Source organism: Orcinus orca, chromosome 20 (genome assembly GCF_937001465.1).
Source record: "Orcinus orca chromosome 20, mOrcOrc1.1, whole genome shotgun sequence".
Lineage (NCBI taxonomy): Eukaryota > Metazoa > Chordata > Mammalia > Artiodactyla > Delphinidae > Orcinus > Orcinus orca.
This window is the reverse complement of record NC_064578.1, coordinates 35,434,303-35,459,143: the sequence shown is the minus strand read 5'-3', so window position 1 is coordinate 35,459,143 and position 24,841 is coordinate 35,434,303. Positions and strand designations below refer to the sequence as shown.

At 37.7% G+C, this 24,841-nt stretch overlaps 1 protein-coding gene across 2 annotated transcripts in view; it reads left to right on the top strand.

Moving 5' to 3' along the window:
- Positions 1-24,841, top strand: part of LONP2 (lon peptidase 2, peroxisomal) — a 95,792-nt gene that overhangs the window by 56,543 nt on the left and 14,408 nt on the right. For both annotated transcript variants that reach the window (XM_033418885.2, XM_004264874.4), the window contains 3 exons: positions 2,353-2,503; positions 4,351-4,477; positions 8,415-8,548. In XM_033418885.2, the coding sequence (XP_033274776.1) occupies positions 2,353-2,503; positions 4,351-4,477; positions 8,415-8,548 (412 nt within the window). The remainder of the gene's footprint in view (positions 1-2,352; positions 2,504-4,350; positions 4,478-8,414; positions 8,549-24,841) is intronic.

Below are 24,841 nucleotides of genomic sequence, written 5' to 3'. Positions count from 1 at the left end.
CCTACAAACATCTGTAGTTCTTCTTTTGCCAGAAACTTACTGAAGAAAAATTCTAAGCGTACACCTCTTCCCAGAGTTTATCCCACCTCTGACTTCACGTCCCTAAGAATAAAATGTCATATCACAGCTGTTTCCATTCCTAGTCATACTCCGTAGGTAGGAATTATAGTTTCGGGTTTATGTAGAAATACCTTTTAATCAGGAGAAGAGAAAAAACAGCTCTGGTCATTCTTGGAATCTGCTCTTTTATGTGGGTGAGTTGGAAGGCCATGGAAGCCCTGACTCTGAAGTTTGGGGGAAAAGTGGAGGTTTGATGGCCAGAAGGTTCTGACTGTAATTCTTGTCCCTCCATGAACTCACCAGTTTACCTTAAGGTTTCATCTGAGTAGTGGTTCCTAGAAATGCTTTTTATCTGGCAGACTAATGATTAGTATTTCTGATGTTGTTTAAACTCTACATATCTTTTTGTATTTTCCTAAACAAAAGATGGAGGTAGGCAAATTGAGCATCACTGATTTTCTATCCTCATAACCTAGGTATCCTGTAATACACTTTAAAAGACCTCAGTCATAACTCAGGAACCTTGCTTTATTAATTTTTCTACTTTTTAAAACCTCAGTGTCTTTTTTTTATGAATTCATTTATTTTTTATTTATTTACTTTTGGCTGCGTTGGGTCTTTGTTGCTGTGCACAAGCTTTCTCTAGCTGTGGCGAGCGGGGTCTACTCTTCGTTGCGGTGCGTGGGCTTCTTATTGAGGTGGCTTCTTTTGTTGCGGGCACAGTCTCTAGGTGCACAGGCTTCAGTAGTTGTGGCATGCAGGCTCAGTAGTTGTGGCTCACGGGCTCTAGAGCGCACACTTGGTAGTTGTGGCCCCTGGGCTTAGTTGCTCCACGGCCTGTGGGATCTTCCTGGACCAGGGCTTGAACCTGTGTCCCCTGCATTGGCAGGCAGATTCTTAAGTACTGCACCACCAGGGATGTCCCAAAACCTCAGTGTCTTAAAATTTTAAGGGAAAAAAAAAATTACTTCACTTGAACAGTAACATATCCAACATGTATGTATTAAATTTAATTATAGCCATTAAATGATAGATTTTTATTTAACTAGACAGTGGGTTTAACTAAGATTGCCATACATAGATAAACAGTTTTCAGGTAGTTGGTAGACAGTAATATTACACTTAACCAGTTTATGCTGAACATGATTAGAATTGTCTTCGATGACTTGAAAGTAACATTTTTATAACATTAAACATTATTAAGTCTTGTGAAAATATGAATAGTAGAACTTTCTAGGAATTGTATTCTAGATACACACTGAGTTACCAATAACGATGAATGTTTAACAAAAGTTAAACATTCAAGAGTTTTCAAGAGTAAAGGGCTTCGAATTAACTTGTGGATATATTTAAAAACAAGTAAAACTTTAGAAAGGGAATCAGAAGCAAGGAAAAGATAGTTATATAATAAAATTGTGAGTGGTAAGTATTTTAGTCATTTTGCTTCCTTCTTGCCTGTGCATGTCAACCCTATTTATATCTATACTAACCTAGTCTAAGTGAAAGTGGTAATATATTGAAGGTTAGAACATGTGGAAGCCACTCATTGCCTTCTTTTAAGTCCAGTGTAGGCCTCTTCACTGCGAGTGCCTATGACTTGGAGCATTTGAACAGTAATCTAAGAAGATATATTCTCCTTAACATACAATTGTTCAACGTTTTAAGAACCTAATTGGTAAATTATCTCATTTATCCAACTAAAATATTTTTAAGAGATAGTAATATTTTGCTCATTATAAACAGAAAGGTTTTACTTTTTTAAAAACTGTTAGGGGAATTTCCTGGCGGTCCAGTGGTTAGGACTCCGCGCTTTCACTTCAGGGGGCGTGGGTTTGATCCCTGGTCAGGAAACTTAAGATCCCACATGCCGTGATGCAACCAAAAGAAAAAAAAAACCTGTTAAAGACTTTCTGATAATGTTTGAGGAGGAATATACTAATTATTATTTTACCAGTTACCTAAGAATTTCAAGATGCTGTACAGATTTACTTAATATTCCCATAGCAGGTAAGAGAGGGTGTGTTACCAAGAGGGAAACTTGTTCTGCAGGATTGATAACTTATTTATGGCCACACAGTGAGTCATTAGTAGATTTGAGAACAGCTTGAATGGCTAATTTTTGCTTCTTTGTGCTTACATATGTTCAAAAAATTTTAGTTTTAGTGTTTAGTTTTTAGTGTTAGCCCCATATTTCCCAAACTAACTGTATTGAGCAGAAATATCATGTTTTAATTTATACAGCTTTCTTTTGGAACTACTGAATCTGTTTAAATGTTTATTGTTCTCCCACAGGTGTTGGATCCTGAACAAAACCATAACTTCACAGATCATTATCTAAATGTGGCCTTTGACCTTTCCCAAGTTCTTTTTATAGCTACTGCCAACACCACTGCTACTATTCCACCTGCTTTGTTGGACAGAATGGAGATCATTCAGGTGCCAGGTACTTGATTTGTAAACAAAATCATTATTTTGTTAAATAATGATTGTTAAATAATGATTTTGATCAATAAAAAGCTATTTCTTGCTTTTCTGAGCATCACTCTTTAAAACTGGTCAAGCTGTGAAGTTTTGAATAAAAAGTTGATTTGCCAGTGTATGATCTTCAAAAGTTCTGAATCTGGCATATAAACCATCTTTTATATATTGTAGATTCAAAGTCTACAAAATTTTGTTTGTTTTAACCATGACAGACAAGAGTGTATGTACATTGTATACAGCATAATACTTTCGGTTTTAACTTAGCATAAAAGAATGATCATTTTTATGCAAAACAAGATATTCTTCTTTGAAGCAATTTCTAAAATTACAGATAAAAATAATTTCTTTTTTTTAAAGTCAGTGTCTAAAACACAAAAATAGGTCTTTACATACCCAGTGTAGCTTCCTGTCTATCAGATTTTGAAGTTTTTACCATCTCTTGGAAAGTAATCATTTATTCTTGTTAAGAAATACGTCCTAAAACTTTCTCTTTATTACAGCTGGCCTCATTTTTATATAAAAGTACAGGGTGCTTTTAAATTCTTCTTCTTTATAGTTGAATCTGCCAAGTAGTTATGTACTTTTTTTTTTTTTTTTAAACCATGTCTTCTCCTTCACTGGAGTGTGTAAAAAAAAGTCCTTTAGTTACTAACACTAAATAAATCCCAGTGTTTTCACCTTATTTAAATTGCTCAGAATTATTTTTCCCTAGAAGAGATCAAATGTCAGTGGGTATCTTTTAAAATAAAAATAGAGTATAATCTAAATATATATTTCATATTAAACTGAAATATATTTCCACCCTCCAGTAAATGATAATTGGATTTCTTAGTTATTTGTGAACCATGCAGGTCTCTGTATTTAATTTTAAAATATGGTGGAGAATTTTAAACTTGCTTTGTGCCTATTTATAACACTAAAATAAGTAATGAGATCCAGTTGCCTGGAAACTCCAAATCAAAATCCATAAGATTTACTAACATGAAGTGAAATAATCAGGGCAGCTGCTGCAGAGGTGGACATATGATGCCACCTTCTTCTGCAGTTTTGGTTATCCTGTCTTCTAGCATTTCTGATGTTTTTAATTTCCTTTTTCTACTCAAAAGATGCCTTGTCAATTCATCTTTTTAATTTTTGCTTGTTAAATGGAAAGGGGCAATTATTGTGGGGGACATTTGTTTTAAAGACAAAGTAAATTTATACTCGTTGAGGCTTTTAAGTAGCTAAGACCACGAAGTCTTTTAAATATATAAATTATATGTATAATTCCAACATGTAAGGAATAAAACTTTTATAGGGAAGTCTTAGTTTCTGTTTTGTTTGTTGCTAAAGTTTATAGTCGGAGTTCAGGAAATAGCTCCTTTGCAGCTCTTCCCTTGAAGTCTTAATTGAGGTCTCTGTTGTTGCTGCTGTCAGTTTTTTCAATTATGTGTCAAATTATGCTAAAGAAAAGGGATGTATTATTTTCCTATTAAATAATAAGAGCTCACATTTGAGTTAAGGAGGTAATTATCTCTAAGTTAATGAAACTGAGATTTTTTTCTCTTCTTTGAGAGATATATCATTAATCAGAAGACTTTTCAAACACTGTGCTTACTTAGTGCTTATTTTGTTTGTGAAAAAGTTGGAAATTTTAACAATTATTGATTGGAGATTAAATTTCTTTATTCTGATTATAATCTTAGTTGAAGTCATACTTAAATTCATTCTAAATCCAAGATCCATTGCATCTGTGTTGGATTTATTAATGAAGCATGGCACTGTGGAAGCAATGTGAATAATCACAAAGCAAAATCGCTTCTTTTCCAGGGTATACACAAGAGGAAAAGATAGAGATTGCCCACAGGCACTTGATCCCAAAGCAACTGGAACAGCATGGGCTGACTCCTCAGCAGATTCAGATCCCTCAGGTTACTACTCTCGACATCATCACCAGGTTAGTCAGCCGTCCTGAGGCTTCAATAATGTTCAAATCTGAAAACGAGATTCCTATTTCACTGGCAACTCACAGCATCCATTTTTCTCTCTCCAGCAGATTCCCAGCAAGCATTTCCATAACTATTGATTTACACAGGGCTCTGTATTAGGCAGAAATTCACAGGGAAGGCATTTAGAGTATCTTCATAGATAACTAAGGACTTCAGTTGAGCCAGAATTTCAACTTTTCCACTGTTGCAGTATAAGGGATTAATTTGATAAATTTAACAACCAAAAACATGGAAAATATTGAGACACCTTTTATGTCCCAGGATCTTGAAACTTGAATTCTCCTGAGAGTGAGATGGTACTTTCAGACATCAGTTTTAAGTTATTCAGATTTTCTTTTCTTCTCTTTGAGAGATTTTAAAAATATCCTTAGTGTTTTCATCTTCAGAATTAACACCAGAACAACAGAGAAGGTATTTTCCTGAGTTAGCTACCAAGTGGTTAAGCCCATGGCAAGCAGCACATAAATTATCTGAGTTGAGTATTGCTGAGTCTGATTTATAGATTGCATGTTTGAATGGAAAATATATCCTGTTGAGAACTTCTATCTACAATAGCCTCTCACAGTTTTCCTGGCTCAGTATTGCAGGTCTGTTGCATCATCTGGCAAATTGTGTCAGGCTGCCAGAACTCCTCATGCAGCCCGTTCCCAGTAACCACTGTTTTTTCAAAAGAAGTGAAGTCTCCCTCTGTTTTGAACTTTGACTTAGAGTTTGGCCAGTCAGGCTGCTTTTTGATCTAAGCCAGCCTTCTTAAGGAAGTCTATTTGGAAGTCTGTTTAAATTTACTTATGAAACAAGTAAGACTCAATCTGACCTAGGAGTTCCTTTTCTTAACTTGTGATTTATTGTGTGGATAATGCCAGGAGAAATAAAGTAGGTGATTTCTGCACCAGAGTCTTCCAAAAATATCATTATTCCAGATAATACCTCTCATGTCTTTGGGTAACTTTCAACAAGTCACTTAACCTTTTTGATAGCTTCCCCATCTGTAAAATATGAGTGATAGAGAAAAATATCCATTCATAGCTTATCTGGAGCTAAATACTAATGACTTAAAGAATAATCACTATTTGTATTTCCCAGTTGTTGCCTGGAGAATTATTTCTTTTTTATATACTTGTTAGCTCAAAACATCAGCTATTAAAAGCTGTGAACATTAGGAAATTTCTCTGAGCAGTTTTAATTTTTATAAAAACAGCACAGGTATTTGCTACTCCAGGCAAGTTTTGGGTATATAGTGAGTTACCCAACTTAGGACATAGATTTTCATCTTTCATGTGTTTTTCATCTTTTCCTGTGTCGTAGTCATGGACCCATAGTGTTTGGGAGGAGGGGAGGAAGTCTTAGAAGTCATCTAGTCCTCCTTACCTCCCAGGGTAACTAGACTGCTTGAATTACAGTGCTTACTGCAAACCACTCCTTGGTGAGTAAATATAATTGTTATAAAAGAGTTTTTATATTCACCTCCCTATAGTTTTCTCATTCTGCCCTATATGTACACCTAGAATCTAATTCCTCCCTTGTACAGCCTTTCTGGTATTAAAAAAAAATGCTGTCAGGTCCACATCCCATAAATGTTCTCTTCTTCAGGCTAAATATCCCTATTCTCTTTTTTTTTTTAATTTTTTTTACATCTTTATTGGGGTATAATTGCTTTACAATGGTGTGTTAGTTTCTGCTTTATAACAAAGTGAATCAGTTATACATATACATATGTTCCCATATCTCTTCCCTCTTGTGTCTCCCTCCCTCCCACCCTCCCTATCCCACCCCTCCAGGCGGTCACAAAGCACTGAGCTGATCTCCTGTCCTATTCTCTTTACCATTCCTCTTGACCCACTTTCAAGACTTTTCACCTTCCTGATTAGTCTTCCTCTGAAAGATTTCTGTGATGTCAATGTCTCTTTTAAAATAAACACCCAGAGCAGAACTCAGTGTTTCAGACATAGCCTAAATAGTTCACGGTGTTAAGAAGACCACTGATTTTCTTATTCTGACTGTATTATTTTATGACTGTCTCAAGATTCTTAGGTTTTTTTTGGTTGGTTTTGGTTTTTTTTTTTTTTTTTTTTTTTTTGCGGTACGCAGGCCTCTCACTGTTGTGGCCTCTCCCGCTGCGGAGCACAGGCTCTGGACGCACAGGCTCAGCGGCCATGGCTCACGGGCCCAGCCGCTCCGCGGCATGTGGGATCTTCCCGGACCGGGGCACGAACCCACGTCCCCTGCATCGGCAGGCGGACTCCCAACCACTGCGCCACCAGGGAAGCCCGAGATTCTTAGCTTTTTTAGGTTATCCTCTTGCCTGTTGCACATATAGTTACCCAACACCTTTAGTTCTTTGAATTTCTGCTGCACTTGGTCTATCTCATTCCATCTTTATAGGGTTGAATTTTTTAAAGCCCAGATGTAGACGTTTATAATTATGTATATTTTAATATACATTTTAGTTTCAGCTACCATTGCAGCAAATTGATTTTTTTTTATCTTGATTATCATCCAGTACGTTAGTTTTATGTCCTCTGAAAATTAGTGTCTTCATGATCATCTAGTCATGGTTAGGAAACATTAACCAATTCTTATTTGACACTGGTGATTCTTCCTTTTTTGGTTTAAAATTACTAAACCAAACCAGCAGTTGTGTCTACGTTCCTCCAGTCGCTGTTAATATTATACTGTCTGCATTAGTTCCTAGCCCATGATTGTTCCAAACCTAAAAAAAGTTTTTTGTTGTTGTTGTTGACGTCCTTATTATTTTTGGCAAGCTCCAGTTCATTCTGAACTTCCTGGTACCATTTCTGCATGTTCAGACCATCCCTCTGTAAGCATCTTCAGGACCTTCTCTTTCATCTTTTGTCCAAACCCTTTCATCTGAGCTCATCAAATAGTTGTCTAGGAAGCTACATTGGGTTTTTGTTTTTGTTTTTACATGTTGGTTTGTTTATTTTTAACGTGCCTCCCTATTTTCTTTCTTAGTGAAATTACATGCATTTGTATAATATGGACTTTATTCCTTTATCTTCCTATTCCTTTGATTGAAATTAGTTTTTTACTTTAGAGTGTTTAGCCAAGAATTTTATTTGTCTTTTCTCAGAACTTAAAAAATCTGCTTCCCCAGAGTCTTGAATATATGTCTGACTGCCTAATCAAATCCAGTTTTTCAGATAAAACTGCATTCTCTAGCTGATGCTGTCCATTCAAACTCATCCAGAGCTGGGTGGCCAAAAATGATTGTACTGTATAAAGGATGATGAAGTGGCTTATGGAATTTGAGTCTAACGTGTATGTTTTTTAAGACAGCTCTGCTTAACTACATTTAGAACCTTTTCCACTATATCACAATGCTTGCATCATTAGCATATTTCTTTCTTTAGAAGTCTCTACAATGAAAAGACACTAAATAGAGGTAATTAGCACAGTTCCAGGTAAAGACTAGATTTCTGTCTCCAATTATTTTTGCTTTAGTTTGGAAAAAAAATTATTTTTCTGATTCTTTCAGCAATGTTTCATGTATAATAAATTTATCAGAGTTTTCTTAAATCGACAGATTTTAAGAAAGCACTTACACATATCATCAAGGAGTAAATCATGTTTTATGTGCTGCTAAATTTACTTTGGCACTATAAATTGAAGAACCAATAATTCACTTTTAAGTATAACGTAATGGTCCAAGATATTCTATATAAAAGGAAAAGTTGTAGCTGGAAATACTCTGAATATTTAAGAAATAAGAATACAGAGGAATTTTTAAAGGTGAGGCAGTTAGTACTCAAGAAACTGTAATAAACTTTTAAACGTACACTTCCTTTAGGGTAGTTGTTAATCACATGACTTCTATTTTTACAGGTGGTGTTTAGCCAAAAATAAAATATTTTTCTTTGATGACAGGTACACCAGAGAGGCAGGGGTTCGCTCTCTGGACAGGAAGCTGGGGGCCATTTGCCGAGCTGTTGCTGTGAAGGTGGCAGAGGGACAGCACAGAGAGGCCAGGTTGGACCGTCCTGATGTGGCTGAGGGAGAAGGTCTGTGACTTTGATCTGGTGCCTACAGGCTTGGTGGCTAGGGGTAAATGGCAAAAAAAGTTGGATGTGGAGGGATAGTATGGGGTGGTCCTTGGAGCAATGGCACATGTTTCTCCACTGGTAAGTGCATCCAGTGAGTAAGTAAAACTTAATGGTTGATGTATTTTATCAAGAGGATTCTTTTCTACAAATAATACAGAGTTTTAGCAGGAATAATACTTAGTATTAATGCTTTAGGGATATTTTTTCTCCGGCTTTGTAATGATGGTACACTTTATGTTTGGGTTCTGGCGTTCTCATTTTTCCTTCTGATCCAGATTGTTAAGTCATTCAATATTTATAGCATAGAAAGTTGCTACAACAGTAAAAAGAAAAAAGAAAAGAGAAAAAAAAAAATCCAAGCTGTCCAAGTACTGCAAGGGCAGATCTTTGTTCTCTGGAATAGCTTCATGTGTAATATTTTTCTCACACATTTTCTTTGATAGATACACATTTAAGATGTAATTTAAACTATTTTTTCTTTGAAAAAGAATTGTGGAGGTGGTGACAAGGAAAAAAAGGGAAGGAGTCTATTCCTCGAGTTAATGACATTGTGGACATTTCCTTCGGTGCCCAGTTAAAATGTCTTAACTTCTTGCCCCAGGCCATGCTGCTGCGTAGTTGCCAAAATTTGCTTTCACACACATGACTTGAGTAGTAGAGAATCTCTTTACTCTTTCATAGTAAAGAGACTTATTAGATGTTCTACCATTTCCGTAGGTCTTTCTAGAAAGGACTTTGATGAATATGGCTGAAGAACCAAATCACAAACCATATAGTTTGTGGTAAGCTCAGTAGAACAGATGCAGTTAAACATCTTCCCTGCTTCTCCTTCTATTGCTAAGCGCAGTACATTCAACCACAGTATCATCCAAAGAGTAGACTTTCCCAAATCCTCCTCTTCCTCACATGTGTTGCACTCCTGCTCGCACTGTGCCTAGAACCTCACTGGTTCATTTCTCCAGAGAGTGAACCTCCCACCTTCTGTTGAATTGGGTAGGGGGGGGGCCCTTGTTATGTGGAGTAGGAGAGGGATCTTAAACCCATAATTATTTCTTACAGAGACTGAAAAAACTTGTTGTCTTTAGTCCCACTTCTCACCCATCTTTTCAGGAGTACCTCAAATTCCTGAGCCTTTGTGGATAACCACCGCACCCCCACCCTCACAGACATTAAAGTTTCCACATTTTCTAGCCTGCTAAGTGTTTATTACTTCTTGCCCATCTACTTGCACTTATCCAAAATGTTGTCAGCATCTCTTTTCTTCTTTCTTACTCTTTTTGTTCTTGTGGGTTTATTCTTTTTGTTTGTTTGTTTCTTGTCATTTTAATAGGATTTGGAGAGGAAGTTTAAAGATAAACACATGTTCAGACCACCATTTTCAGAAATCTGAATTTTTAAAAAGTACCCTAGGTGAGTGATAGCCTATTAAAAATTGTGTCACTCGGTGTAGCTGACAGTGACAGTGTAGAACTAATGTTTTTTTAATCTTTTTTCCCTTTCTAAATATAAGGGCTAGATCCTCATGAGTTTCCCCTTTTTATTCTTAGAACCCTCCCTTCGTGCTGTGGCCTCTGGCACCCGAGCCTGTGTCCTTTTGTTCTTGTCTGTGATATAATAGAAAGGCAGAGAGTGAAATGAGTTTATCTGGTTAACACATTTTGAAAATTGTGTTTAGGATTTAGACAGTTTATTTTGGAATTTATAATAACACAGAGGGATTTGATGTTAAGAGAAGCGTTCCATAGTTATACAGTGCTTATATACATCCATTAGCATATTTCTAATAATGTCTGTGACCACATTAGCTATTTAAAGGTAACCCAGAAATACTCAAGAACTTGTTCAGCTTGTGAACCGTGTGAGAACATCCAGTGTTTCATGGTAACATTTATGTGTGTTTTTTTTTTTTTTTTAATTCATGATTGACAGAACAAATCGTAAAAGATAACATAGTTAAGCAGACTTGGGTGGTTAAGCTATTACCTAGGACACCCATATGAATAAATAATTAGGACAAGTACTTGTCTCTTGAGAGGATGATTTTGATTGTAGTTCTTATTAGAGATACATGGACTCCAAGCTGGGTCTTACGTTGTAAGATACCCTGGAGTATGTAGGTGACTCTCTTCCAGATTTTAGTAAAATATTTATAAGGTATCCTGAATTGATGTTTATGACCGCAACCAAGCCAAAAGAAAAATTTCTACAAAAAAAAAGTCTCTATTGGGTTCTCATGCCACAAAGTTCAAATGCAGCTAGCTTAGTAACTGAAAGTTGCTCATTAAGAAATGAATTACATAAAATTAGAGTCTAAAATAGAAGTTGTTTTAGAAATTTCAAGTAGTGCAGTGAGGGAGCTATTTTTAATGTTAAAAGTATTGCTGGACCTAGAGTTGCTGCCAGGAAGAAAAGTAATTTCAGGCCACAAGCTTTAAAGACAGGCAGAAACCTCAGCATATCGAACAAACTTTCTGGAGCAGGCCCAGAAATACTGGTCTGTGAACAGTTGTCTTTGTGTTTGTGGGGTCTTAACTGTCAGAACAAATAACAGAGTTTAGAAGGCGGGTGAAATTTCCAATTGATTTGTGTTAGAGGAGGAATATTTATGGTTTCGGTCACTTCCCTATAAAGTATGGGAATTATTTCATAAAAGCAGCACTGCCTATGTTTTTCTGTATGTTATTAGTGTGTTCTGAATTACCCTTTTCCTTTCTGGGATATTAGGTTGAAAGATAAAAGTTTGCGGCTAAAGTTTTATTCTGCTTTTGCCTGCCTTTAGCCAAGGACACACATGTTCCATGTATTCAGTTTTGCAGATTTGGGTGTTTCTCTCTAAAGCGTTAGGCATATGTCCATTTGTTCAGTCACTCATGTACCATATATGTCCAGTTAATATCTAGTGAGATTTTTTCATCAAAAATTATCCTCAGCAAAGAAAGATTCACTTTATAACCAATCTTTATAAAGTTTCTCAGAATATGGAGCACTCTCAATTATTTTTGAAAAATACGGTATTCATTGGAGAAGCTACATTAAACTTAATGTACCTCAAGATGTTAGTTTCTTAACTGTCGTCATCGAAGTCACCTGAAAAATTGCTTAGGAAAAAAAGAGACAAAATTAACAGGTTTAGCAGTTATTCATGAAGTGTGTTAGATGTTATTATGAATAAGCTTTTTAAATGTCACTTAAAGCAATATGTATGTGGTTATGTTATGGAGATCTTAGATAAACACTTAAAGGAAAAATGAATTAAACTAGCTGACTTATGGTAAGTGGGGGTGGGTACTTTGGATGAAATTTCCAGTGGCAGCATCAAACACGGTTTCAAGAATGACTGCATCTCATTTAGTCTTGATACCTGGTAGTGTAAATCCTCCAGGTTTGTTTTTCTCCAGGATTGCCTTGGCTATTGTAGGTCCGTCAAATATCTGTGTTAATTTTAGAATCAGCTTGTCAATCTCTATCTCTATAATCTTGGTAGAGATTACAAGGTGTTATAAATAAATAACACCTTCTGATATTTTGATTGTGATTGCGTTGAATCTGTAAATTAGTTTGGGGAGAATTGACAATTTGATATTATCAAGTCTTCAAGTTCATGACTAGCTTCATTTATTTGTCTTAATAAATGTTTTTAAGTGTTTTAATAGTTTTCAGTGGTGAGCTTTTGCATATTTTTCTTTAGATATTGAATATATTCCTAGTTAATTGATCCTTGTATGTGTGTGTTATGTGTGTGTATCATTATAAATAGTATTTTTAATTTTCTAGTTTTTTTGGTTGCTAGTATATGGGAATACTACATTGACTTGTATCCAGCAAACTTGCCAAATTGACTTATTAATTCTTACTGTAGACTCTTCTGGATTTTCTACACATACCATCAGTTATCACAAATGCAAATAATGTCAGTTTTTACTTTTTCCTTTCTGATCATTATACCTTTTATTTCGGTTCTTTCCTAATGAACTAGCAGGGACCTCCAGGAAGATGTTGAATAGAAATAGTGACGACAGACAAAGGAGGTAGAAAAAATGCCTATGAAGAATTACCAGTCTCTATAGCCTTTGTTTCGTACCTTTGGGTGACTTGATTGACTATTATAAAATCTTAGTTGAGTAGGATTCTCAGCAGCTGTCTGGTTTGACCCTGATTTGATTCATAAGTCCCTTCACAGAATTCCCCAATAAACACTAAGCCTTGCCTGTTTGACTCTGTTAACAGACACATCTTTATAAACTTAGCTGTCTACTTCCCAGGCCATAAGAAAACAGAAGCTATAGATTGGAAAAAGGGCTAAGTGGTTGGGTGGTATGAATCACAAGCATTAGGATTTGATGTCAGTGAAAACATGCCTATCCTCTCATGATAGATGCCCTGGGCCCCCACTGGCCACAAAACATTGGGCTGGTTAGACCACAAATCTAACTCTAGGAGTTTCTCTAGTTCAGTCTGGGTCCCAGTTTGACTGAATTGCATTTCGACATGTATTGTTTCTCTGATATGTTTGCCTTATGTAGGACAGTGAAATCAACCTAATATAGTGGAAACAGGCAGGTATAATATCCTTAATTTTTGGTGTATCCTTTCCAGACTTCACAGTTAAAAATGCATCAAAATAAAATATTCAAAGTTTACAGCACTATTCTCCTCCTTCATTAGCTTAATTTTCCTGGGTCACCACACTCTTGGCTGTCAGCAAGAGTATGCTGGCTGGAGGAGAGGTATCCTGCCTGCCACTTTAGCAAGTCTGCTCATTGCTGGAGTGGGGCGGGGGGGTGGGGTGGGTGGGGGGGGCAGATGCTGAGAGGAGAGCCGCATTCTGATGGGCCTTCCTCACTTTACATTCCACTCATTTGCTAGGGTAGCTTTTTCCTTAGCCTTTCTTGGGTCCTTTTCTCCGGAGGAATCATCTTGTGTCGGGCTGCATTTAGGGCTCTTTGTTGTGGCTTCCTGCCATTGACTTCTCAGACCCTCAGCATGCTTTACGATGGTTATTTTAAGCATGAATCCTTTGTAACCAAAACAGGAAGCTGTTCCTGCAGGAGAAACAAGTGGTTTTGATCCTTTCAGCTCTTTTATTTTTTCCTACTAGTCATCGCCAAATCTGAAGCATATCCATTCTCTTGTCTAATGTCATGAATTTCTTATATTAATGGAAAATACTATATATAATGTTTTCAGGAAGTAACCTCTGAGCTTTGTGTAACTTTTTGCTAAATTCTTTTGTCTTTGACTTCTTGGTGCAGTCTTCTAACTGTTGCAGGATCTTCCCTTTATCTATTGGATTTTACATTATTCAATGCTGTGTAACAGATTACCCCAAAACTTAGTAAATCAGTTAGCAAGCGTTTATCATCTCACTGTGTCTGTGGGTCAGGGATCCAGGAGCAGTTTAGCTGGGTAGTTGTGAGGTTCTGGTCAAGCTGTCAGCCAACTGGAGGTTCAGCTCAGGGCGGATCTGCCTCCAGGCTCACTGATATGGCTGTTAGCTGAAAAGGTTCCGAGACCCACCCAATTCCACTGTGTATGTGGAGGCTTCCCCACCAGCAAGCAATTCTGGGATGCCAGCTGGGTGTCTAAGAATTCAACTCAATTCTGACACTTACCTACCTAGAGACAGCATCCGATTCCACAGGCAAAGGACTCAGTCTCACAAGACTGCCCTCCACTAGAGGCAGGTCATACACCAGGGTCATTCCCTGTACTTCGGACTGACTGGCTCAAATTGGAGTTTCCCACGACCCCCTCCTTGGGCTTAATTTGCTAGAACGTGTCACCAAACTCAGGAGATGCCCCCTTTTACCCACTAGATTACCAATTTATTATAAAAGGATATTAAAGGATACGAATCAGCTTCATAGGGTGAGGTTCGGAACAAAGGAGACCACATCGTCGTGGAGCCTGGGGCCTGGCACCCTGGCACAGGGAAACTCTCCAAAAATGGACCAAAAAGCTGTCCTTTGGGGGTTTTATGGAGGCTTTGTTACTTAGTCATGATTCACTAGATTGTTGGCCAGTGGCGACTGATTCAACCTCAGACCCTTCCCCCCTCCCCAGATACCAGTGGGTGGGACAGAAAGTTTCAACCCTCTAATCTCCTGGCAACCAGCACCCATCCTAGGTGCCCCTAAAAGTCACCTCATTCACATAACAAAAGACAGCTTTATCACTGTCAACACTTAGGATATTCTAAAGGCTTTGGGAACTGTGAGCCTGGATGATGGGCAGATACAGATGAGAAACACTTCTTAAAATCACAATATCTCATAGCAACCTAGGTTCCTTGCTGACTGTTGGCCAGATGTTGAGGTTCTCTCCACTTAGGCCTCTTCCTAGGCTCAGGACACGGCTGTTGGCTTCCCCAGAGAGTGTGCTGTGCAAAAGGGAGAAACAGAGAGCCCAAGACAGAAGCTGCAGGCTTTTATAATCCTCACTTCTGCCACATTCCGTTCGTCATACAGACCAACCCTGTGAGAGATGGCACTCCATGGGAGCAGGGATCATTGGGGACCATCTTGAAGGCTGGCTCTCACAGATTTTTTTTTTTTACTTATTTTAAAGAAGGTTATTATACATTTCGTTTCTATTAATACAACCCCCATTCCTGAAGATTGAAATAGTTTGTTTAGAGTTTTAAAGAAGACCTGTGGTTTGGGTTGTTAACAGAGAGTGGAAATTTCTGTGCTGCAGGAACAGTTAAGAATAGTTGTATAACTCTGTTGGCTGGACCTTCAGGGGAGAAAAGCTTAATAAGACCCCCAAGCAAATGAATGATTCTTCAGTAACAATGGAAGCAACCTTTACTTGTCAGCTTTTAATGTGGATTTTGTTGATATTGTTCTTGTTTTGTTTTGTTTGAGGACATAAAAACTTTGTTAGCTGTTTTTAATAAAGTGAGGATAATTGAGTCGTTTCTTATTACTTGGCTCCAGTTACATACAAAAATCCTCAAACATTTTAACCCAAATCCCATATCTTCCTTTCTGGCTAGAGTTAGAACAAAAAAGAGAGAGTAATTTGTATGTTTGCCTCTGAACCCAGAAACCACAGACCAGATGCTTGGGCTGTTTATTTTAAATTGTTATAATAATACTCAGAAGTCAGATTTTTAGTTTCTGAAGATACGCCTACGTCTGATGTTAAGAGGTCTTTGAATACAGTGTGACGAGCCACAGTTTTAGTGTTGTTATGGGGGCCGAATTTAAATTGGCCTACATTTTCCTAATCTTTAAGCAGCAACTTTGAGAATTTCTGCACATCCTTACAGAATTTACTGATTTAAAAGGCTTGTAGCAGTTCAGTAGTCATCACAATCTAAGACGCTTTATTATCAGAAGGATTTTTCTAAGCCAGCATTTAAGTTTGTGCTGTTGAGTATCCATCCATCAAACTTAAGCTGAGTTCTTATTAAAGACCCAGGTTGCACAGATAGGGCTAACAAGTTTTGATTCATTTTGCATTTTTAGTATTTAAAGTCTTGCTTCATCTGTTCATGCTTATCTTTTCTTTGATTGTATTAGTGACTCGGGACAAATAAAATTTTCTAATAGTCAAAGGAACAACTAAGGTTAACTGTTAAGGAATATGGACTTCAGAGAGAGTTTTAGTACCAGGGCACCTACCTGGCTTGCTGATTCTAAAGCTTTGGGGGTTTGTAGGGTTCTGTTACAGCTAATTGGATTTTGCAAACCAAGATCTAATTAAATTTAGCTTAAGACTTTCTATGCTAAATCCTTTGCATTTGTAGGGATATTAGGCAGCATGTTGTGTCCATACATCTAAAATCAAGTGGTGTTCAAGTTTGAGATGAAAGTGTTATATTGGTATCTACTGCCGGTATCATGAAGATATTCTGTTCTTACATTTATGCTGATTTACTGTTTGTTCCCTCTTCAATACTGGCCTGGTTTAAGAGATTTGTTTGCCTATGTAGACTGGAAGGAAGCTGTAATAAAGGAAAAATCCTACTTACGTAAGATAGGAGACAAACGTTTGTTATTTAAACTCTATTTGGAAACAGGAAAATCAAATATTGTCTAAAAACTAAAAAGTCATTGTTCCATTTAATGAATCATATAGGAAGATACAGTGGCCTTTGGGTGTCATTGACATATATTATCAAAACCAGCCTTAAGTTACAAGATGATAAAACAATACTTTTAAAAAATACTACAAAAAAAACAACAACACTACAGATGGTGTCTGCATCTTAACTGCTAATCCAAGTAATTCTCCAAGACTATTTTCTGAATCTCTAACACAGGAAATGAGATTTAGTAATGCAAAAAAAACCCGTGGGAGACGGTACAAGCTCTCTTGTCTGGTATAAAGTTAGGGTCCTATGTCTTGGACCTTTGTATAATACTAATTTATTCAGTAAGTGAGTCAGCTAACAGTCACTGAATACTTATGGTATGCCGGGTTCTAGATTGGATTCTGGGAAGGAGATGAAAGAGAACTTCTAACAAGTATGTAGTCCATGGGGGGAGATAGATATATAAACAAATAATTTTTAGATGTGGGATAAATGATGGTTTTTAAAGTGCTGTAGAGGCATTGACTTGATCATTGAAAGCTTCATTTTATTTGTTATAAATATTGTAGCTTTTAAAAGTTGCTTTTAGTAAATCGAGATAAAATGGTCATTTATTTACATCTCAGAATTGATTTGAATAGGTAAATAGATGGAAAAACAAATGTTTTCCAGATACCTTTTTTGATGTTCTTTATTTTTATGAATAGATAACTATTACTAAAATTGAGAAATGGTTCACAATCCTAATGTCCATCTGTATCTCAACAGTTATTATATAGAAATGTTTAGTAGGTAAAACTTGAAAGAAAATGTATTTGGTAATGTTAAGGTTGTATTATCGTCCCCAAAATATTAAAGAAAATATTGGCAGAAAGGACTTAAAATATTTTATTGCTAGCATGAAGGTTTTTCTGGGCATTTGATCCACAGATTTCCCCATTACAACTAGTTCATTTAAAAAAAAAAGAAAGAAAGAAAGAAAGAAAAACAGATTGAAAATATGCAGGCACAAATCCTTTGGCAGCCAGGGTCAGTAACTTGAATCTCAGTTGCGTGTAGCACACTTCCTCTGGCTGGGAAGATGGTTTTTTGGAAAAGATTAACCTGAAACTGACAGACAAATTATATAGTTGAAAATATTCAGGTTTCTCTGATTTGTTTTTAGATATTTTGTTTTCCCCTTTCTGCCTTCCTGAGAGAAGGCTCTCAAATGCTTTTTATCTATAGTCAATTTAGCTTTGAGCCACATACTTCTATTATCTTGTAAGAAATAACAAAGCCACTTATAATCTCAGCATCTCATCTAAATTTGTAAAGTAGACTTGGTTTTTTTTTTAAAAAAAAGTAGTTTTATAACTGCAGCCATACAAATCTCTCTTCATGCCTAAATGGGGTCTGGATCCATGTTTCCATACCCGTGTATGCTGAGGAATTGAGATGTAAACAGTATTCCCATTCATTGGTTCATACACGACCTCTCTGCCAACTACCTGTTAATATACCTAGTAATACACGTCCTACGCCCTGCACACAAATATAGTTCAACCAATCTGTAAGTTTCATTTTGCTGCTTCTTCAAGATGCAGGAGCCCAGTGTGATTGGATTCAACCTGCAAGAAAAAATTTTAATCATTCGGTAATAATTTTGTCACATACTTAATTTTCATTTATTAAAAATCTTTATATTTACTTGGCAAAGCCAGTATTAAAGACCTGATAGTTTCTTGGCAAATCAAAGTAATGATTAAGTGTTTTGGTGATTTGTCATTTGTCCATAGATGTTATTAAGATTTAAGAATGCAAGGGCTTCCCTGGTGGCACAGTGGTTGAGAGTCCGCCTGCCGATGCAGGGGACACGGGTTCGTGCCCCGGTCCGGGAAGATCCCACATGCCGCGGAGCGGCTGGGTCCGTGAGCCATGGCCACTGAGCCTGTGCGTCCGGAGCCTGTGCTCCGCAGCGGGAGAGGCCACAACAGTGAGAGGCACGCGTACCGCAAAAAAAAAAAAAAAAAAAAAAAAGTTTTGGGTATAGATAGCGGTGAAGGTTACAACAACATTGTGAATGTATTTAATGCCACGGAATTGTACAATTCAAACGGCTAAAATGATCAATATTATATGTATTTACCATAATAAAAAGAGTTACCAAAAAAAAGAGGTTAAGGAAATTTCCCCAAATCATACAAGCTTGTAAGAAATGGACCACAAACCCAGGCCATCTGACTCCAAGGCCTCTTGGAAATAAGGAGCATCAGTTGTACCTCACCTGGATATTTCTGAGGATCTACCCAAAATCAGGAATACTGAAAATGGGAAGTTTCATGCTTTTGTATCTAAAGCAATTTGGATATCTGTCTGAGGCCCTAAAGCTTTTTAATCTAAACATTTCAGCTACTCTTAGTGGTTAAGAGTTGGCTACTGGGAGAATTTGTCACTTTTTAGAAAGTGTTTTTGTTCAGTATTAAAGGATAATAATTTTTAATGGCAAAATCATCACTACTATACAGGTATAAAATGAACATGTGTTAAAGATTTTAATGAACTCATTAATTAATGAGAGAACCAGTAAGATCTGGTTCCACGGAGAATTCAGAAAGCAGACATCTATATAGGCAATGAGGAATGCTGAAATTAATTTGCAAAACCAGCTTCTTGGGAAAGGGAGAGGACAAAATTCATTTTCATTTCTATGGACAAGAATCACTTGTATTACTATTAGTTTCCTACAGCTTACAGGAAAATAGCTGAAAGGCACTGAGACACAGACAGCCTGGAAGGGCAATACCCAGTAATCTATGTTTTGCTCATTTCCAAGTCTTGCACAGTTTTTTCTGACAGCAGTCATAGAAGGGAATCCGTGTATGTAATGCCAGATGTGTTGATTATTTTCAGTCAGGAAAAAAATAATCTAATCCCTAAATTTACCACCTGGCTGCCTTGTCAAGGAACTTCTGAGCTACAGGCAGCTTTTCTAGACTGGACTTTAGGTGGGGCAAAATGTCCCCTTAGCCAGATGTCCAGAACCCTGAGACTGTCTGTAATTTGCTGTGGACATCAGGCGATTCACTTCACATTCCTGGGTCTCAAGTTTCCTTGAGTATTGAAATAATGAAAGGTTGGACCAGATTTCTTACTTTCTGCCTAGCTCTTATATTTTTATATATCATGGTTCCATCCTATTCTTGAATTTCTGATGCTACCTGAATTCTGCTAAAGCCTCAGAATGAGATCTGAGACGTTCTCAGGGACATTGTATTAGTATGAGAGGAGCAGGTAGTATTTATATTTGTTCCTTTGGAGAATTAACCCCCTGTTTCTGGGCCCTGTTATTCGATTGCTGGCTGCAGTTAACAGTATTGTACACCCTATCCTCTCCTCCAAACCTACCCCGAAGGAGTTAAAAAAGAAACTGTTATTCGTGAAGATGTACACGTCTTTAATAATCTAGAAGAAGGGGTTCCTTTTATGGCAGTACCACGAAATGTAGCTTTTGAGCTCATGAGAGTGGTCTAGAGAGTGTAGCATATGTTTCAAGTCAAGTAGAATATAGAGAATAATAAGTGATACCTAAAAAGTTCTGTCCTGAGTAAAGATGATAATAGATAACCTGGGGCTGTTCGTGGTTGGGGAGATTTTTGTTTCTGCCACATTCTGCGGAATGGTTGTTTGGTGTCAGTACCCTGTTCCTGGCCTCTGCTACTTTCCCTTGGTTGGATCACCTGCCCAAAGACACCATTTGCTGCAAGATTTGTTCAAAAGGTAAGAAATGTTTTTTTTAAACAAGAAAGCTACTGGAGTTTCCTGAGGTATTACACCCCTCTGTTCTTCCTCCTGTCCTCCCTTCTTAGGATCTTCCTTTCTCCCGGCTTCCCACAGTGATTCTTTGGCTCTTGGGCCTGCTTTCATGTAAATCATGTTCTTCTGACAGAGGAAAAGTGGCTGGAAAAGATCACGTGATCATGTCCTCGTGACAGCTGCTTTGGGAAAGCCAGACCCTTCCTCTGAGGAGTTTGTAGCTATAGAATATCCTTTTGTCATAGCTTTTGTCATGGCAACATCAGCTATAGAGCCTGGTTTGGCCCTTGGGGAGTACCCCCCGAGTTTCATCCCTGCTTTGCCAAGGTCCACATTTGTCATGCTGGCAGAGCGAGTGCCTTGCAGGTTCTGCCTCTGGTGCTATTTGCTTATCTGCTACCTTCATGCCGTTAAGATCCTTGGCTATGCCCTGACCACCCTGGCTGTGTCCTGAATTAGACTCAGAATGGGCTGATAATACCATTGAGAAACATGGGGCAGAGTCTTGAGTCTTGGTATCTTTTTCTTTTTCTTAAATATATTTAATTTATGTGATTCCCAGCAGTTGTGTGTTTGTGGTCAAAGCCCTGTCTGTGGAGCCCTGGGTGGGATTGGGGTGCAGAGGGCATTTTGTTTTCTTCTAGTGAAAGGGGCTATGGAGTAAGACATGTGAGTCTTAGAAGTCTGTGTTAAATACTACTCTAACTACATAATTCATTTCCTCCTTTATGCATAGTAAGGCTTTCAGCATTATCAAATTCTCCCAGCAACTCTGAGGGTTACTATAATTATTACGATTTTACTGATTGGAAAACCAGATACAAAGAGGTAAAGTAACTTTTTTCAAGGCCAATCAGGAAGCCAGAGCCAGGATTGGAGACTATTATCTATTGACTATCTCATCGTGTAATCTTAACCTCATAAACTCAGGGAATAGCTTGTGTTAAAATTTTAGACTATATCATTTCATTCATTCTCATATACATTTATATCATATTAGTAAAAATCATGGCACATGAAATTTTATACTCCCCCCCTTTCCTTCGTTTGATCTTGTTTCAAAAGGATTTTCTCGCATCACTTAAAAAACACTTAGGAAACAGCTTTAGTGACTGTGTAGTATTTTATTAGATGTGTGGCTGTACCACAGTTTACATAATCATGTTCCTAATGTTGCGTATTTACAATGGATCTAATTTTTGCTGTTACAGATAGTGCTTCAGTGAGTGTATTTGTGGTCTAAACATTTGTCTAAACTTTTGGTTATGCCCTCAAGGATAGGTTCCTTCAAAATATTGGATTGGCCAAAAAGTTCATTTGGTATTTTCTGTAAGATGCTTCTAGTAGCGCTGAGTTGTCTTTAACTTCATTCAAAGCAATTTTGTTAGACTGTATTGTGACAACTGTCATATCAGCGTGCATTTTTAAAAAAAGCTTATCAAAACTGGTGAATTTTTGTGTAGCCACTTTAATATTGAAAATGGAAGAAGAAAAGCAACAGTGTTGGCACATTATGCTTTATTATTTCAAGATAGGTAAAAACACAACTGAAATGCAAAAAAAGATTTGTGCAGTGTATGGAGAAGGTGCTGTGACTGATCAAACATATCAAAAGAGGTTTGTGAAGTTTCGTGCTGGAGATTTCTCACTGGATGATGCTCCATGGTTGGGCAGACCAGGTGAAGTTGATAGTGATGAAATCAAGACATTAATTGAGAGCAGTCGATGTTATACCACATGGGAGGTAGCCAGTATACTCAAAATATCCAAATCAAGTGTTGAAAATCATTTGCACCAGCTTGGTTATGTTAATTGCTTTGATGTTTGGGTTCCATGTAAGTTAAGCGGAAAAAAACCTTCTCGACCGTATTTCCTCATGCGATTCTCTACTAAAACGTAATGAAAAGTTCCATTTTTAAAACAAATTGTGATGGGTGATGAAAAGTGGATACTGTACAATAATGTGGAACGGAAGAGATCGTGGGGCAAATGAAATGAGCCACCACCAACCACACCAAGACTGGTCTTCAAAGAAGGTGATGCTGTGTGTATGGTGGGATTGGAAGGGAGTCCTCTATTATGAGCTCCTTCCAGAAAACCAAACGATTAATTCCAACAAGTACTGCTCCCAGTTAGACCAACTGAAAGCAGCACTTGAAGAAAAGTGTCTGGAATTAGTCAACAGAAAATGCATAATCTTCCATCAGGATAACGCAAGACCACATGTTTCTTTCATGACCAGGCAAAAACTGTTACTGCTTGGCTGGGAAGTTCTGATTCATCCACCATATTCACCAGACATAACACCTTCGGATTTCCATTTATTTCAGTCTGTACAAAATCCTCGTAATGGAAGAAACTTCAGTTCCCTGGAAGACTGTAAAAGGCACCTGGAACATTTCTTTGCTCAAAAAGATAAAATGTCTTGGGAAGATGGAATTATGATGTTGCCTGAAAAATGGCAGAAGGTAGTGGAACAAAACGGTGAATACGTCATTTAATAAAATTCTTGGTGAAAATGAAAAATGTGTCTTTTATTTTTACTTAAAAGCCGAAGGAACTTTTTGGCCAACCCAATAGAATCACTGGGTGTGAGATTATGACTAGGAGGCTTTCAGTATATTGACAAATGGCTTTCCAGAAAGATTGAATCAATTTATATTTTCATAAGCAATAGTATTTGAGAAGATCTCTCCACTCTCTTTTCCATTGAACTTTGTCATTTCTTAAAACTTCTTTACTGGTTACTTTAATTTTGTAACCAGAAAATGTATCTTGTTTTTATAATTTAAACTTCTTTGCTTCTTAGTGAAATAATCATTTTTTCATGTGACTATTACCCATTTGTTAAGAACCACTGTTTTAGCCCAAGATAAGGGCATAGAAGAAGAATGTTAACTGTACAGTTCCAACAGGAAGGATTTGTGGGACAGGGTCCATGTCCTATAGGGAGGTTGAACTTTTTTAAATTGTTTTTGTTTGCCTTGCCTTAAAAAGTGCACCTGGCGTGAATGTTATGATCTGGGGCAAGGCCCGTAATGAGGCCCAGAGATTCTGCCACTATCTTCTCTTGGTGCCAATCCCTTCTGACTACGGAGAACGTGGCACTAGAGCTGAGTACTGAAAGCTTGTGCGAGGCCTCAGGGTTCAGCTCTAACCTGGGCCTCATTCCTTGAATGGCATGTTGGCGAGATGATGTTTAATGAGGAATCAGAGCGTGTATTCTCTGAAAATCCAGCATTCTCTTGCTCTCGCTTTGTGTTACCCAAGGTGCAGTGGATGGTTCTTAAAATCCAGTGCCAGCCTGTCTTTCCTGATTAGCTGGCACCATTTTCTTGACATGAGCTTTAGTTCGCTAGGCTTGTGCTCCACGATGGAACATTTTGAAGCACAGATTAGTTCTAAGTTTATTGCAGTTTTCATCACCCAGCTGCTGTGCCTAGAGCCTGGAGTGAATGGCCATCTTTTGCATTGTAAGGTCTAGATGCTTTAGAAGTAGCTCTCCACACCCCCAGCCCCTCAGTACTCAGAGCACTGAATTCACTCCTCCACTTGGAAAGGGATGGGATATCCCAAAGCAGTGGTTACATAATTGTGGATTGGCTCTCACCCATCCAGCTTTACTTCCTCCTGTGATAGTGAATTCCAGGCTGGCAACAGTAATTAGATCTCAGAAAAGCCCGTCACAAAACACAACAGGCTAAAGAAAGTCACAGCCTCTTCTATGCATTGGCTAGAGTTTCAGAGCCCTTCATTTTTAGTGTACGGTAACCGTAGACAGTAGTGCGCTTTTTCTCTGTGCATTAATTTTAATTAAGCAATGACACTTTATGTTCCGCTCTGAGATCTATGTGTAGCTAAACTGATGGTTTAAGTGCCTCCCCACCGTTGGTCACTGACGTTGCTGCAAACAGAGCAGCAGACAGAAGATCTCCTACACGCGACTGAGTAACCCAGGAATTGCTCAGTTTAGTGAAACAGATAAGTAAGTGCTGTAAGAAGTTGCAAAGATCAGGGAAGACTTCCTAGAATCTGGTTGAGCCAAACTTTGAAAGATCAAGTGACATTACAGAGGTATGACTATGAGATTATGTATAACTCAAGACCCAGTGTGTGTATTACACTTTGCAGTCTGCAAAGGGTTTTCTCTTTAATTCTCACAAGAATCCTGCAGAGATAGGTAGTGAGAGGTTTGTTTTGCATAAAGTCAAATAGCCAGCAAGTGGCAAAAAGTCTGAACTGTTGTCTGTTTTCACTTGTGATTCAGTCTTGAAGAGGAGCCCTGTAAGGCCCAGCAAGAGAGTAGGCCAAGAGAGCCCTTTCCCTGAAGGTCACAGCAAGGCCGTGAGACACGGGGATCATTTGGGGACACCCCAGGATGTGTCCAGTTATCGTTGGAATCTAAAATTAAGGTC